The sequence below is a fragment of the Polypterus senegalus genome, chromosome 2 (assembly GCF_016835505.1).
Source record: "Polypterus senegalus isolate Bchr_013 chromosome 2, ASM1683550v1, whole genome shotgun sequence".
In the NCBI taxonomy this organism is placed as follows: domain Eukaryota; kingdom Metazoa; phylum Chordata; class Cladistia; order Polypteriformes; family Polypteridae; genus Polypterus; species Polypterus senegalus.
This window is the reverse complement of record NC_053155.1, coordinates 98,284,049-98,302,527: the sequence shown is the minus strand read 5'-3', so window position 1 is coordinate 98,302,527 and position 18,479 is coordinate 98,284,049. Positions and strand designations below refer to the sequence as shown.

The 18,479-nt window shown below is 39.0% G+C and overlaps 1 protein-coding gene across 1 annotated transcript in view; it reads right to left on the bottom strand.

The window, feature by feature from the left end:
- The window catches only part of LOC120523178 (unconventional myosin-VIIa), a 197,059-nt gene extending 178,808 nt beyond the window's left edge, over positions 1-18,251 (bottom strand). Inside the window, exon 1 of the mRNA XM_039744223.1 lies at positions 18,197-18,251. Within this exon, the coding sequence (XP_039600157.1) occupies positions 18,197-18,214 (18 nt within the window). The 5' untranslated portion in view covers positions 18,215-18,251. The remainder of the gene's footprint in view (positions 1-18,196) is intronic.
- Positions 18,252-18,479: the final 228 nt, after the last annotated feature.

Genomic DNA, 18,479 nt, shown 5'->3' with positions numbered 1-18,479 from the left:
GAGTGTGTGGTCGTGAACAGATGCAAAAGTTTGGCGAACTTTTTGGTCGTAACCCGATTTTTATGTGTTCAGAGACGTTCGTGAACAAGGGTTCCACTGTATGGGAGAATTTTGATTAGACCATGGAGAACAAATTGTGTGCAATTTCAAAGTAGTTCTGTAAAATCACTTGATGAATCAGAAGAAGGCATCACCTACACTGTTCTCAGAAATGTAGGAAACCATTTACATCAGCTGAGGGATGTTTTGTAAAGGATTGGCAAGAACTCTTTAAGGAAGACCTAAACCCAGTAGATATACAACCGTTGGAGGAGGCATTGTAAAAAACAAATGTTGGGAAAGGGTCTATGGCGGAAAACTTTAGGGGAATCTTGGTTAATACTTCTCTTTCGTAATTACATGACCAATGGGGGAAGGAGCCTGAGATGAGTGGGCTGAGGTGTTAAAATAGGGGAGAAAGGAAGACATTTTATGTTCCGATTCCCGACCAATCACATTTCTGGGAATTCCAGCCTACAGATGAACCTTGGATGTATAAACAGAACTTTGTCATGGTCGTGGAACATTAAACAAAAACTTTGTCCTTTTTTAACTTGCTTCAATATTCCTAAGCATGTGCAACTTTAAACATGCCTATCTGATCTCTGACCTGAAGCCATCAAAAAACGTTTGTTGAGTTCTGTTAGTATCTGAGATATTACTGAATTACCCAAGAGTCATTAGTTCCACAGATTCCACTCTATACCATGTAACTTGTTTTTGTATAACCATGCATATGTGCCGGTATCTAAAGATGCATTTATACAGAAACATATTGTTCTCATATTTTTCAGGCAAGAAAGACAGATGTTTCAAGATAAGGTACTGTAGTTATTTATGATAAGGAAGATGTAATATTTGAGGTAAGGCAACAATTTTTACTAATCATGGCGCCAGAGAGCGGAGATGTACTTCATGTTGATTTGCATACGAAGATTAACAATTTACAGTACTTGGTACACATAACAGTAATAACCCTATAAACCTAGAACTTAAAGCTTGAAGAGTTCTAGTTAGCAATATATCTTGTATCTACAAGGATCAGTTTAATTTTGCTTGAAAAACACAACCTTGTCCATTCTACGATGCTAATATACTAGCAGCTGTGATTTTATATTACCATCTGCATGCACATGAGTTGCAGTAACATTTCAGCATCCAAGAGTTCAGGTATTTTTTTAAATTGAATTACAATATTTTACTGAGGTATGTAAAAGTGCATTGTTGAAAGAAAGTGATCAGTGTAGTAGTTAGAAACAGGGTTCTGCTCTTTTGTGAGGTGAAATGTGTAGATATCTACAGTACATAATTTGTTTTTGTTCATGAAAACATCAGCACAGGTATCTGCCGAAAGAACTGGGGACAAAGTATAGATACACACAAGAAGAGAGAAGCCATGGGAACATGAAGTAAATTATTTATCGGTGCAGACTGTGAGGTGAATGTTTAGTTGGGAATGATGTTAATTTATGATTGATTGAGGCCACAGTTAATCCGGAAATGCGCTCTTCTCTGGTTTATTATTTCAGTTTGGAATGTTGGTAAAGTGGATCAGGACTAAAGCCGCTCACTTATTTGGAACGGTTTCCCCTTCCAATGTTGTTTAAGTATTACTATCTTTTCAAAACTAGACATGACATTGATACTTCCCATACTTGGTTGGTTTTCCTTCCTAATTATTTATGCCTGCCATTCAAATCAGAGCCCCTGAAGATGATGTGCAGTAAATGTAAAATGATTCACTGCAGCAAACTGTATATGATATATTTGGATCATATACTTGTAAAACTGGAACCAGAGTAGCTCCTACCTGGCTATACTGACCAACCGTATCCCCATATATAGGAGAATTTTGAAATATACCTGTATAATTCAATCAAGTTAAAATTCTGTATGAATAAAATCACAGTTAATCTAAAACATCAAAATTATATCTAGAATTAAAGTTAGATCCTCTACTAGAGACTTGTGTATTAGCAATTTGCTTAATACAAAAAACTGTGTTGACATTGACTAGAACTGTGTCCAGAGTAGGTTCATGTTTGTGTCCAAAGCTTTAGATCCTCACAGCCCTAAAACAGAATAAGCAGGTTTTCCAGTTTTTCCCCTACAAGGGTTTTTTTTTTTGGGAGTTTTTCCTCGTCTTCTTAGAGAGTTAAGGCTGGGGGGCTGTCAAAAGGCAGGGCCTGTTAAAGCCCATTGCGGCACTTCTTGTGTGATTTTGGACTATACAAAATAAATTGTATTGTATTGTAATGTATAATGAATGGGTGTATATAAATTCTAAATATTAAATGCTCCAAAGAGGACTCCATTAAATAATTTATTAAATTAAATCTCTAAATGACAATCTGGATAATATGTTTAAAAATAACTTGATATCAAAGGACATAAACAATTTGACTAGACAGTATGCAAAACTTATGGAAACTGTAATGTACTGTGACAGAATCAGCAGCGCTCAAATGCCAAACTAAGAAATCATTGAGCTGATGTTCTCAAGACCTATGACACCAAATGTCATGATATAACAATGTCTTAACAGCATTTTAAGTTTATCACCTTACAGAAAGCATTTGGTAATGTACTATATATTTCAAGGCTATTCTCTCATCTAATGATAGTATTTTCCATTAACTGATAACAAAAAACAGCTCATTCCACATACAATCCATCTAAGCTTGACCATCAAAAGACTGTTTCCAGACAAGTATAAAGTGAAAAAAGAAATTAATCAAGAGAAGGCAGGTCTATGATGTCTATAAGAAAAATGATACCAGCACCAGCTAGACAGAGAGAAGCAGTTAAAAGAAGCAGAATTTTAAAAGACAGTTTGAGGAGAATATTGCTAGTAATGACAAGGATAGGCTAAGGAGTTACTTTCAGTATTTTAGCACTAAGAGACTGGTGAAGGATGAAGTGTATTAGGACTATTAAGTAAGACATAAACAGAAAACAACGTATCACATAGACTTAATTCAATCCTTTTTAGATGTTGAACATATGAAAAGGTCAGTAACATGTCAGTAGAGAAAACATTACAGAAATACTACACAATTTGGAGTATATCTAGACTGATTTGCAACTAGTAGTCAAAAGTCTAAAAAATAAACTAGACTGGACAACATTTACCAAAGATCATACAAGGATGCTAGGGATTTTGACTATAAAATATTTATATACAATTCTGATAGCTGGAAGCTACTAAAAATTTCCTGGTGCATTGTCCATATAACAACCGGTAAATGAGTAGAAAACCAAAGAAGCACATATCCAGTCCAGTTAATGTATTTAGGCATGTTAAAATAATGTCTTACACATTCGATAAAATAACAGATATACAGTGAACATTACGAAGTACTGTCAAAAGAACATGGTGTATGTTGTATGAGAAAGAGCTGAGAGTCGTAAGTAGACCTATCACTGTCTACAGTCCAGCAATGCACAGAAGTAATGATGAAGGGTGTTGGGTTATATGGTATCCTAGGTTGAGTACAAGTGAAAGAAGGTTATGCTTGTGCTTTGTAACATGCAGTATTTGTGAGACCATATGTTTATCATTACATCACAAGATGGACACAACAGATCAGGAAACTTGAACAAAATGCTCCTGAACGGATTCCAGGACCACATGGTATAAGTTACTGGAGTTGAAAGAAGCAGTAGAATCTCATCATCCAAAGCAACTATTTTAAGTTCTCAGTTAGGTTTATCACTCAAGAGTGAAAGGGAAGGTCTACAGGACGGTAGTGAGACCAGCTATGTTATATGGGTTAAAGACGGTGGCACTGACCAGAAAGCAAGAGATAAAGCTGGAGGTGGCAGAGTTAAAGATGCTAAGATTTGCATTGGGTGTGACAAGGATGGATGGGATTAGAAGTGAGTACATTAGAGGGTCAGCTCAGGTTGGATGGTTGGGAGACAAAAGTCAGAGAGGCAAGATTGCATTGTTTTGGACATGTGCAGAGGAGAGATGCTGGGTATATTTGGAGAAGGATGCTAAGGACAGAGCTACCAGGGAAGAGGAAAAGAGGAAGGCCTAAGAGGAGGTTTATGGATGTGGTGAGAGAGGACATACAGATGATGGGTGTAACAGAACAAGATGCAGAGGACAGGAAGATATGGAACTAGATGATCTGCTGTGGCAAGCCCTAATGGGAGCAGCCGAAAGAAGAAGAAGAAGTTAGGTTTATCACTGGAATGCTCCATGAAGCAACTTTTGGCTTCTCAAGCCACTGTTTTTTGTAGCTATAATGGTATCCCAAAGTATGGATATACTTTTAAATAACTAGACACCCAAGACAGAACAGTCACAGCAGTGTCTTTCTAAAATACTCTGCTACCACTTAACACTTTTGAGGGAACATTTAAGCCTCCCTGTAGATTATTAAAATAATTTTAAACAAGCCTACTTCATCTCTGTGACTGTTATATGAGGTCTTAACTCCTAGCAACATCTTGCACCGTCCTGATTCAAGAGCGAGTGCACCCACTTGCTGCATTTCGTCACTCAGGCCTGTAAGGATGAGCCTCTCTGTCTCAAGAGTACAGGAGGGTTTTTCTGTCTTCTAAACTGGAAACACGGCTTTTGTTGTTTTTAGTCACAACCCAGAGCAAGTTTCCACTCCATATACTGTACTGTATAATGCAGAAAGTAAAGAATAAATAAATCTGACATGAACTATTTTTCCATGTTACATACCACTTGCTTAAAAAAGATTTCCCAATATACACTGTCAGTAAAATATCAAATAAAAATCATCCAAACCAAAGTCAGAATAGCAGATATAAGCCAAAGAAGTTTTAGATGGCCAAGTTAGATTATTAGATTGGGAGATATAGGCAATCATTAAAGCTGACCTCCTACCCAAACATATTTCAAGATAAACAACCACACGTACATTAAAGAATATATACCAGCCAGCAAAAGAATGAGAAATAAAGATTACAAGGTTGTTTTTGCGTGAGGCTGTTTTACCTTCATGTGAACTGAATACCAGTTGATGACAGTGCCTCTCAATCCAGGCTCCATTCCACATTATTTATGCATCCTGTTACTCCAGAAAGTGTCCAGGTTTTCTACAGGTTTTAAACATATAAATCTTCTCACCTAAAGGCTCCAGTGAAAACTTGCAGGCCTGTACACATACTTTCCTGTCCACTTGTGACTGAAACTCTGAGAAGGCTTGTACTCTGAGCATCTCGGGTCTGCAACTCGGTGGTGTCAGGACCAATTACACTTCAAGAAAGGCTGACAAGCAAGGCCCCTTTTATCCAGCAGCTGAGAAACTGTCTTCCAGTGCCCCAGCCAATCCGCTGAGCAGCATGGAGACAAGCCTAATTCATTCACAATATGAACAGTGAATGTGGAATACTGCACACATATTCCAGCTTTTCATTGCTGGGCCGAGATAAGCCAAAGGGGTGCATTGTACACTTTCATACTCTATGGGAACTAAAAAGAAACCAAAGCAGTAAACGTGATTTCCAGTTGTCCTGTGCTTCAAATATTACTGAAATTGTGGAAAATTCAGAAGCACTCATCTGCGTTGTGAAAAGGTTAGCACAAGCCATTAAAAGAATACTGTGTATTCTTCAAAATCTCTACATATATAGACTTTTGATCTTTATTTCAACAATAGTGATACTTAAAGGGGACCTAATTTAACAAATTAGAGTCGAAAGATTTGCGAAAATTGACAAAGACTGCAAAGAAACTGCTGGATATCATGGCCAGTCTGTACACTGGTACTGTGAATGCTGTGCAGAGTGGAGGCAGGACCTCTGTGTTTTTCCCAGTTGATTCTGGGGTTCATCAGGGGTGTGTTCTGCTCCTACTCTGTTCAATGCTTGTATGTACTGGGTGTTGGGCAAAGTTGTGGGGTCCAGCGGCTGTGAGGCATCAGTTGGTGAAGAAAGATTCACGGATCTTGACTTTGCTGACGATGCTGTGATCTTCGCAGAGTCAATGGAGGCTCTGATCGGGGTGCTTAAGAGACTGAGTGAGGAGTCTGAGTGTCTGGGCTTGCGAGTGTCCTGGATAAAAACCAAGATCCAGGCCTTTAATGGCCTCTTGGGCACAGCCATCAGCAACATGTCTGTTTGCAGTGAGAGTGTTGACCACATTGAGAGATTTACTTACTGTGGCAGTGACATTCATGTCTCTGGTGAGTCTTCCTGTGAAGTGAGTAGACGGATTGGGAGATCATGCGGGGTAATGAGGTCGCTGGAAAGGGGTGTGTGGCGCTTCCGATATCTATGCAAAAGGACGAAGGTCCAAGTCTTTAGAGTCCTGGTGCTTCCTGTCTTACTATATGGTTGCGAGACATGGACGCTATCCAGTGACCCGAGACGAAGACTGGACTCTTTTGGTACCATGTCTCTCCGGAAAATCCTTGGGTATCGTTAGTTTGACTTTGTGTCGAATGAGCGGTTGCTCATTGAGTCCCGAATGAGGTACATTACCTGCATTATGAGGGAGCATCAGTTACGGCATTATGGCCATGTGGTGCATTTCCCAGAGGGTGATCCGGCTCATAAGATCCTCATTGTTGGGGACCAAAGAGGCTGGACCAGGCCAAGGGGTCGCCCATGTAACACCTGCCTGCGGCAGATAAAGGGTCATTTCCGGAGGGTTGGACTGGTCCACATGTCTGCCTTGGGGGTTGCCAACTGGGATTCCGAGCTGTTTCGACGTGTAGTGGGTGCGGCAACACACTGTACCAGTGCAAGCTCCCCAGCCTGTAGACCTTCCCTTTCACTCTTGCTGATATCCGTCTGTCACAAATCACTCCTGACACTCTTCTCCACCCATTTGACCCTGCCAGCACTTTCTTCTTCACCTCTCGTCCACAATCCCCATTCCTCTGTACTGTTGATCTCAAGTATTTAAACTCATCCACAGACATTATCAGTCTTTCTTCCAAGCACCTCTTTTGATCTTGACATGCCACAATTTCCAAAACCAAACCACACCTCAGACTTCTAACATCTAAGTTTAAGCATTTGATGCAATGACTGTACTGTCAGAGCTAGAAACTGTATGGCACAATGGCAAGGAAGCAGGACCAAGAGATGAAGAATAAATCAAAATCAAAACACTTACAAAGCTTGGATGTTGTTGATAGCATGCCACCCTCTTAAACATTGTTGGGTCAATGATGTCAAGTGCTGATGCTACCAGCCATCATGTGATAGCAACAGGAGAATATGGCTTGTAATAACATGGCCATGACAACTTGATAATGCACATAATTGCTGTGACCCATTGATAAGAAACCGTACACAAAATGGCAGCCCAAACATCTAAAAAATATAACAATAAAAAGCACCATCAAAATAAAAACAGTACAAAAAAAATACAAAAATGCAAGCTGCTCCTTTATCATAACAATGACAAAGGTAGGAGTACAGTTGCGGTTGCTTTCCAGAACCCCCCGTGATAGATGAAAATCTGCGAAGTAGAAACCATATGTTTGTATGGTTATTTTTATATATTTTAAGCCCTTATAAACTCTCCCACACTGTTAACATTATTAGAGCCCTCTAGACATGAAATAACACCCTTTAGTCAAAAGTTTAAACTGTGCTCCATGACAAGACAGAGATGGCAGTTCATTCTGACAATTAAAAGAATGCAAACATATCTTCTCTTCAAAGGAGCACCGTCAGGAGCAGAGAATGTCAAAGAGAGAGAGAGAGAGAGTGAGCGACAGAAAAGCAAACAATCAAAAAATCAATACGTGCTTTTAAGTATGCAGAAGCACCGCGATAAAGCGGCATTTTGTAGAGGAGCGTCCGTATCCTCTAGACAAACAGCCTCTGTTTAAACAGCCCCTCTGCTCACACCCCCTCCATCAGGCAGAGAGAGTGAGAGAGACAGAGAAAAGCAAACAATCAAGCACTGCGCGGGAAGCATATCGTATATCATTGAGGAGTTTTAGTTAATATGTAATACATGCTCTGATTGGATAGCTTCTCAGCCATCCACCAATAGCGTCCATTGTATGAAATCAACTGGGCAAACAAACTGAGGAAGCATGTAACCTAAATTAAAAGAACCATTGTCCACAGAAAGCCGCGAACCAGCGAAAAATCTGTGATATATATTTAGATGTGCTTACATTTAAAATCCGCGATGGAGTGAAGCCGCAAAAGTCAAAGCGCGATATAGCGAGGGATTACTGTATAGTAACCCTTTTTTCAGTCAAGTAAACTGCATTTATAATGTCTTGATATAACTAGTAAAAAGAGTGAAAAATGCAATTTTTCAATGATGTATTTTTAAAAATGAGATATATTACTATTGTTGAAATAATGATCAAATAACACAAACATTTTATAGGCTGTACTTAGTTTTCTTATATGTATTATATAATAAAGACTGAATTGGCATAAGTGGTGATTGTCATATGGGTCGATTAAAAAAATATATACTAACCAGCCTTACCACATGGCACTATTCACAGAGAACTTCATCAGAGTGTCCATTTCATGTTACGTTAGAAAAAGGTGACCAACTAATTTGTATTTCATGAAGCGCCTACAGTGCATCCAGAAAGTATTCACAGCACATCACTTTTTCCACATTTTGTTATGTTACAGCCTTATTCCAAAATGGATTAAATTCATTTTTTCCTCAGAATTCTACACACAACACCCCATAATGACAACGTGAAAAAAGTTTACTTGAGATTTTTGCAAATTTATTAAAAAGAAAAAAATTGAGAAAGCACATGTGCATAAGTATTCACAGCCTTTGCCATGAAGCTCAGAATTGAGCTCAGGTGCATCCTGTTTCCCCTGATCATCCTTGAGCTGTTTCTGCAGCTTCAATGGAGTCCACCTGTGGTAAATTCAGTTTATCAGACATGATTTGGAAAGGTACACACCTGTCTATATAAGGTCCCACAGTTGACAGTTCATGTCAGAGCACAAACCAAGCATGAAGTCAAAGGAATTGTCTGTAGACCTCCGAGACAGGATTGTCTCGAGGCACAAATCTGGGGAAGGTTACAGAAAAATTTCAGCTGCTTTGAAGGTCCCAATGAGCACAGTGATCTCCATCATCCGTAAGTCAAAGAAGTTTGAAACCAGCAGGACTCTTCCTAGAGCTGGCCAGCCATCTAAACTGAGCGATCGGGGGAGAAGGGCCTTAGTCAGAGAGGTGACCTAATGGTCACTCTGTCAGAGCTCCAGAGGTCCTCTGTGAAGAGAGGAGAACCTTCCACAAGGACAACCATCTCTGCAGCAATCCACCAATCAGGCCTGTATGGTAGAGTGGCCAGACAGAAGCGACTCCTTGATAAAAGGCACATGGCAGCCTGCCTGGAGTTTGCCAAAAGGCACCTGAAGGACTCTCAGACCATGAGAAACAAAATTCTCTGGTCTGATGAGACAAAGATTGAACTCTGGTGTGAATGCCAGGCGTCACATTTGGAGGAAACCAGGCACCGCTCATCACCAGGCCAATACCATCCCTACAGTGAAGCATGGTGGAGGCAGCATCATGCTGTGGGGATGTTTTTCAGCAGCAGGAACTGGGAGACTCGTCAGGATAAAGGGAAAGATGACTGCAGCAATGTACAGAGACATCCTGGATGAAAACCTGCTCCAGAGCGCTCTTGACCTCAGACTGGGGCGACGGTTCATCTTTCAGCAGGACAACGACCCTAAGCACACAGCCAAGGTATCAAAGGAATGGCTTCAGGACAACTCTGTGAATGTCCTTGAGTGTCCCAGCCAGAACCCAGACTTGAATCCGAATGAACATCTCTGGAGAGATCTTAAAATGGCTGTGCACCAATGCTTCCCATCCAACCTGATGGAGCTTAAGAGGTGCTGCAAAGAGGAATGGGCGAAACTGGCTAAGGATATTTGTGCCAAGCTTGTGGCATCATATTCAAAAAGACTTCAGGCTGTAATTGCTGCCAAAGGTGCATCGACAAAGTATTGAGCAAAGGCTGTGAATACTTATGTACATGTGATTTCTCAGTTTTTTATTCTTAATAAATTTGCCAAAACCTCAAGTAAACTTTTTTCACATTGTCATTATGGGGTGTTGTGTGTAGAATTCTGAGGAAAAAAATTAATTTAATCCATTTTGGAATAAGGCTGTAACATAACAAAATGTGGAAAAAGTGATGCGCGTTGAATACTTTCTGGATGCACTGTATATGTGGTGTGCACGATCACAGGGTACTTGGCAGAACAAGTAAAAACAAAATGCTAAGCACTATAACAGAGCACCTTACTAACCAAGTATAAAGTAAAAACAACAGAGTTGATGTTACTTGTTCAATATAAGGTATCGTTTTCAGTGTGTTACAAAACAAACATGCACAATAAGATCAATCAATGGGGTGTTGCAATGTCTCAGGGGTTAGCAATCCTAAATGACAGAGCAAACTCATGGATTCAAATTGCGTCCTCATATGTAGTTTGCATTTCCTTGATAGTATTTGTTTTCTCAGAATAGCCTACTCTTCGCCCACAGAATATACATATATTAAGTGGATTACACAATCTAAATTAGTACCGTATAAGTGAGTTTATTCATCTGAATAAGCCATGCAATGGACTATAGGTCTACCTGGACTGGTTCTTGTGACGCTGTTTTGAAATAAGCATGTTCAAAAAATGAACAAATGAATGGTTTTGTACTGTAAAACATTTTTCCAAGAGAGCACTAACCTGAAGCAGTTAATAGATAAGTGTAATTTGATCATTTATTCATCTAATGTCTAAACTCTGCCTTTGAAAATTTTAGACCCATTTCTAACCTACCCTTCTTAAGTAAAATTCTAGAGAAGGCAGTCATTATGCAGTTAAATGCCCACCTCAATAAACATGCTATTCTTGATACTTTTCAGTCAGGCTTCAGAACAAATCACAGTACAGAAACTGCACTTGTTAAAGTAGTAAATGACTTGCGGGTAAATGCAGACAGAGGTCATTTATCTGTTCTCATCCTCTTAGATCTGAGTGCTGCATTTGACACCATTGATCATAATATTCTTAGAAATCGCCTTAGTCAATGGGTGGGCCTCTCTGGCAGTGTCTTAAATTGGTTTGAATCCTACCTGGCAGGGAGAAAATTCTTTGTGAGTTGTGGTAATCAAATCTCAAAGACACATGATATCCGATATGGTGTTCCACAAGGCTCTATCCTGGGTCCGCTGTTATTCTCAATCTACATGCTTCCGTTAGGTCAGATTATCTCAGGTTACAACGTGAGTTACCACAGCTATGCTGATGACACACAGCTGTACTTATCTATAGCACCTGATGACTCCGACTCTCGATACACTAACACAATGTCTTACTGGTATTTCTGAATGGATGAATAGTAATTTTCTCAAACTAAATAAAGAGAAAACTGAAATTTTAGTAATTGGCAATAATGGATTCAGTGAGGTTATCAGAAATAAACTTGATGCACTAGGATTAAAAGTTAAGACGGAAGTAAAAAATTTAGGGGTAACCGTTGACTGTAATCTGAATTTTAAATCGCATATTCATCAGACCACTAGGACAGCATTTTTTCACTTAAGAAACATAGCTAAAGTTAGACCTCTTATATCATTGAAAGATGCTGAGAAATTAATTCACGCTTTTGTTTTCAGTAGACTAGATTACTGTACTACACTCCTCTCAGGACTACCCAAAAAAGACATAAATCATTTGCAACGAGTGCAGAATGCAGCTGCTAGAATCCTAACTGGGAAAAGAAAATCCGAACACATTTCTCCAGTTTTGATGTCACTACACTGGTTGCCTGTGTCATTCAGGATTGACTTTAAAATACTGCTTATGGTTTATAAAGCCTTAAATAATCTGGGCCATCTTATATATCGGAATGCCTGACACGTTATATTCCAAATCGTAACCTTAGATCTTCAAATGAGTGTCTCCTTAGAATTCCAAAAGCTAAACTTAAAAGAAGTGGTGAGGCGGCCTTCTGCTGTTATGCACCCAAAATCTGGAATAGCCTGCCAATAGGAATTCGCCAGGGAAATACAGTAGAGCACTTTAAAACACTGCTGAAAACTCATGACTTTAACATGGCCTTTTTATAACTTCACTTTAACTTAATACTGATACTCTGTATGTTCAATTCTTCATAATAACTATTCATGGTGGCTCTAAAATCCGTACTGACCCCTACTCTCTCTTCTGTTTCTTTTTCCGGTTTCTTTGTGGTGGCGGCCTGCGCCACCACCACCTACTCAAAGCATCATGATGCACCAACATTGATGGACTGAAAGCTAGAAGTCTACGTGACCATCATCATCAGGTCCTTCGATGAAAACGCTAAATACAAAGAGGACTGTTTGATTTATGTTAGGTAGATTGCCCAAAGGGGACTGGGCGGTCTCTTGGTCTGGAACCCCTACAGATTTTATTTTTTTCTCCAGCCTTTGGAGTTTTTTTTTTTTCTGTCCACCCTGGCCATCGGACCTTACTCTTATTCTATGTTAATTAATGTTGACTTATGTTTATCTTTTATTGTGTCTTCTATTTCTCTATTCATTTTGTAAAGCACTTTGAGCTACATTTTTTTGTATGAATATGTGCTATATAAATAAATGTTGATTGATTGATTGATTGAACTCAAAATATCAAATTATAAGGTTGCCAAGGGCAGCAGTCTCTTCTGGCACCACCAGTTTCAATGCAGAATCTAATGTTAGACCAGGTGCCATCTCATAGTTCATCAAAGATCACAGTCACACATGCCCAAGCAATTTAAAGTAACACATTAATCTAAACCAGTGTTTTTCAACCTTTTTGCAGCTGAGGACCGGTGAAAATAGGATAAATATTTCGTGTACCAGCTGAAAGCTAAGACACAAATAAAAACCAATACAGATAGTATTTTATTATTATATAGGTATATGTTATACAGTTATACAATTTTTTAGTGCAACGACTGCTGCTGCTTCTTTGTTAGAAAATTTGATACACGTGGCTGCAGAGTTGTTTCTGAGAGACAAAGTGCTGCATTAACATCCATTCGATTTCTCTGTTTGTTTTTTATTATTAACATGGCTGAAAAAGTCTTTTCGCACAAATAGGAAGTCGAAAAAATGACCAATAATTTGATAGCTTTATAACTCAAAGATGGATATTCTTTTTCTAGCGATTTCCAAAATTGAGACAATGATTGCATTTTATGTCTGGACACCAGAGTGACATCAGAAGACAACTCGATCAGCTTTTCTTTTTCAGGAGGATCAAGTGCACATGACTTTATATCTTCCAAGAATGGATTATTAATCCAGAGGTTACCTTTATAAGGATCCTCATTTTCAGGGAAATAATTATTAAAATTTTCAGCTAATGCTCTTAAATGTTGACTTATTATGTTGAATATGACTCTGGTTGACATCAGCAGCAATCAAAAATTCTTCCAAAAGTGGAAACATTTCCATATCTTTCTCTTGTAAGCGACTATTCCAAAGAGCTAGCTTCTTTTTGAACGCGTCCATTTTATTTCTTAAAATAAAAATATTTGTATATGACCCCTGCAGAGAAATATTAACTTCATTAAGCAGACTGAATATGTCCGCCATGTAAGCAAGCTTTGCCAGCCATTTTTCATTCAACAAAGGGTCCAGTTCAGATTTTTGCTCTCGCAAAAACTGCTTTACTTCCTCCCTCAGTTGAAAAAAGTGCGAAAGAACCCTTCCTCTCGATAACCACCTCACCTTTGCATGGAGAAGGAGATGTTGGTGGTGTGAGTCCATGCTCTCACATAGTGTCGTGAAGAGCCTTGAGTTCATAGCTCAACCACGAACTTCATTAATAATCTTCACCACGTCATTCATCACAGTGTTTAGTTCAGTAGAAAGCTTCTTTGCAGCTAGGTGCTCTCGGTGGATCATACAGTGAGTGGACAAAACATCAGGGTGCGCGACTTCTTTTATTTTCGCAACTACTCCTGAGCAACGTCCAGTCATGCTCGCAGCACCATCAGTACACACTCCGACACATTTGCTCCAGTCTAAGCCCTGTGCTTGAAAATACTCATCAAGAACATTAAATATTTCTGAACCAGTGGTTCGTCCAGGTAAGTCAAGACAACAAAGAAGTTCTTCCCTTATATCTTCATCTTCACTATACCTCACGTCAGTTGATTCATCAAATTGAATTGCAAAACATCTCGATTTCTTCATCCCCTCTACAACTTGATTTTAAATATCGGTGGCCATCTCAACAATTCTTCTCAGCGCTATGGCCTCTAGTTTTACAGCAGCTTTAGGACCTAAAATTTCTCGTACGATATGTAAGATGCAAGTCTTTACTAACTCCTCACCAATACTAAACAGTTTTTTCGATTTAGATGTTTGAAGAGCAACTAAATAAGACGCTTGAAGCAGCGACTTGTCACTAGTTGTCATTATTTTCATTTCACGTTTCTGCATTTTTATCTGGTCACGTAATCTTTCAAAAAAGTCCAGTGGCTTATCAGTAAAATCTCTATGTTTCGAATGCAAATGATGAGCAAGTTTGGAAAGTTTCATAGCTTCATTTGACAGAATTTTGGAACATACTACACACAAAGGCCGTAGCGATAGTTCATTGCCAGAGGCTACAATGAAACCAAGCTTTAAATACTCTTTATCGTAATGCCTAACATAGTTTCCTTTTCTCTTTTTGGTTTGTATTTCACATTCCGAAGTATCAACGTATTTATTTTTCTGTGTTTCTCTTAAATTTGAAGCACTAGTACTTAGCATTCTTTCAGCACCATCACTAATTTTCTCCTGAATATTGTCCTTGCCGCTACTAAAGAATGTTAAAAGATTTTGCTGTTTGACTTTTTTTGTCTCCATTTTGTAGGCCCTACAAATTAAAAATTAAATAAAAATAAAAATGTAACGAAAGAAATAACCTGTTTTCCAAAACACTACAACAAAATATTAGAAAACAATACGTACAAGCAATAAAATAAGAATTGTGTGACATGTTATCAGCAGACAAGCGGGCGCTATACTGACATTCGGCAGCCGCGCACTTCATCCACCGAACAAATATCTGATGTGGCGCAGTCGACGGCATTTATTGGAGACCAGTGCCGTACAGAAGTCTCAAATGCACTGTGAAATTTGGAAACACGATCTAAAGTAGTATGGAAAATAGCTGCAAGATGTGTTGTATTGGGGCTAGTAAATATTGAAATAAATCATGGTTCGGACAAAAATTAGCTTCTGCGTTGAATAAAAAAATGTGCTATATACTCATGAACAGAACTGTGCATCTACATGATTCGGTCGAAATTTTTCGCCGACCAGCAGGAATGGACCATGGGTTGAAGAGCTCTGATCTAACCTATATGGTTTAGGAAATGAGAGACAGAAGGAACATGCAAACTCTACACTGGCAGTGACTTAGCTATATTTATGAGGCTGCAGTTCTCTTTGGAACAATTTACCATTTTATATAGAACTTTACACAGTGAACAATTTCACAGAACAATTTGAAAAACAAGCAAGATAAAATGTGATTAACGCACAACATTCTCCCGTGGATAAGTAAGAGCTTGATTTTACTGTATAATTTCCAGTATTTTATAATGTCGGTCATATAAGTCGAATGTGGAAAGCTCACGCTATTGGTCCAAGAGATTGTGATATGCTAATGCCTACAGGATAGAGTAACCACGGAACACACTGCCTTTATTTTGTATGTATTGTGCCTAAGTGACCACACAGTAATACCCAGAACTATTCTGAAGTAACGTTTGCACTGTTTTTTGTATCTCACACCCTAAAACATCTTTATCATAAGAGCATCTCTTATCAATGATGGAGCGTTCAATCAGAAGAAAATATGAAGATGGTTTTAAATTAAAACTCGATGAAGTGGTGAAAGAAATTGGTAACTGCGCTGCTGCCACAAAATTCAATGTGTCTGAGAAACTGATGCGAGATTGGAAGAAGCAAGACAATGCAAAAAAAAAAAAATAATAAGTGTCGTTTTTTTGAATGGGAACACAAATATATACGGTAAATATGTTTTATTGTGAACCTTAAAGACTTAACATGGGGCGGCACGGTGGTGCAGTGGTAGCGCTGCTGCCTCGCAGTTAGGAGACCCGGGTTCTCCCCGTGTCTGTGTGGGTTTCCTCCCACAATCCAAAGACATGCAGGTTAGGTGGTTTGGCGATTCTAAATTGGCCCTAGTGTGTGGTGGGTGTGTTTGTGTGTGTCCTGCGGTGGGTTGGCACCCTGCCCAGGATTGGTTCCTGCCTTGTGCCCTGTGTTGGCTGGAATTGGCTCCAGCAGACCCCCGTGACCCTGTATTCGGATTCAGCGGGTTAGAAAATGGATGGATGGATGAAAGACTTAACATTATTGCAGAATAGTTTAATTAGCAAGAATATTAATGTCAATCAAACTTTTTAAATAGCGGCCTCCACCCTCTTTTTCCTTTCTAAGTTTTGTATTATGCATGTCACTTTGGTAGTTGGTCTGCATTGTCATGTTTAAGAGTGAAAAAAGTACCAGAGATGTGTGACAGAAACATTGTTGAATTGTGAACAAAAGAATCAAAAGAGCCAGAAAAAGCCTCGCTCCAAAACCAAATCATCAAACCAAAGTCATAAAAAAGGCTAACTAACACTTCATATTCTATTATTGATCTTCTACCCTCCTACCACACTTGGGTGAATGCTGCTGGGTGCAGCCATCTTATATACTGTAGATGAGTATGTTGACCAGCAACAGGCATAGCAAGCAGAATCAAAATGGTAGCAGCCATGCAAAGACGCATACAAAATGGCATCAACTATGACCAGTGATGATTTCAAAATGGCTGCGAAATGACATCACAAAAGGAACAATAAAAATAATAGGCACCTTCAGAAATGTACAAAAATCATACTAAAAGATTCAAAACATGTCAAAAATGTATACTTTGTATACTCATATTAGTAGAAACTTTCATCTGGGCTTGTGCAGGTCGCCAAAATAAAATTATCACTATCAAGAAGGAGGTAAAAAAACAGTATTCCTTTCATCCATGCAACAACATTCCTATTTATGCTATTTATACAATACTATACTCTTTTAATTTATTATGGGGACCTTATAGATGGCTCAATACAATAACGTGATAATTAATAAAGTGATTGAGTGTAGTTATTGAAATACAACCTTGCAAATATCTAAACATATTTTTGCTTTTGCTAGTAATTTTAACAATATGATCATAGCAGCAAGGAGTCATGTATTTGCACCTCTCTCTGAAAATGTAATGCTGCACTTACTGTATGCTTGAAGAAGGATGCTGTAGCCGTGATAGGTTGATGTGAAAGTCCTTCCTTTGAAATGAGCTTAAACAACAATCACCCGTGTAATCTTTAATGTGAACTGAAATATGAAATCCAGATACACTTAAAGGATTCATCTGCACAAGGAGGTGAACGCTATGACACATCAACTGTATGTGTACTGCATACAGGATCGTCTGCTTTAGGCTGCCGGCTACTAAACCATCAGTCATGTGACTAATCGAGCTACCATAACGTTGACGGTGCTGGGATTTCCAGAAGAGCATCTACCCTAATTCTGATAGTTAAATTACACCCAGCCTCCAGGATGGATAAAAGCAACTAGTTCAAACTGTAAAAGAGATTGTGCCGTAGATTTCAAGATAACTAACAGTTGCCTCAATTAGTTGCTGAGTTTGAAACCTTTACCTGCTTTGAAGGAGATGCTTTTCAAAGATTGGGATTGGTGAGGACACAACAATCAAATAAATCACTTTACAAATGCAAAAACAATCAGAATGTCTATACATTTGGCTCATAAAACCGGACAAATCATTTAGCCTGAGATCCTGTGCTTCATTTCTTGACACCCCAATAAAAACAGGCTTCTGTGAGTTCTGACCTACTGGCTTTTGCTGTGGTGATCTGTTCCAGTAGGTTAGTGTCGCCCACAAGCAGGCAATAGCCCTACTTTGTAATGGTTGGATCGGGACCTCGCATACAGCTGTGATTTTCTTTGTTCGCTTCTCATGGCTCCCACCTTTTCACTTCAAGGTAATACCAGAGGGCAGAGACTTACAGAATACTCACTCACCTAAGTTGAGTGAGTATTGTTTCTCCTTTTTCGTAGCTGTCAAGTAATATCATGAATTTCATTCCTACCTGTCGCAAAATAACCATGGTCTCAGCCTGGGTCTGGACATCAGAGGTCAGCCTGTGCAGTAAAGTAAGAAAACATGTGTTCTCTAAGAGACATTCACTGCTCCAATGAGACGAAGCAGCCCCACAGCTCACCAAACTGCAAGAAAATAAAAACTGAGAAGTTAGCCGAAAGAAAACAAATGGCAGAACTGTGAGAAAGTACAATTCTAAAATTGCTACAGGATGCAAAAAGGTAACCCATTAACTATAACCTAGGTTAATATGTTAGCCACAATAGATGTAT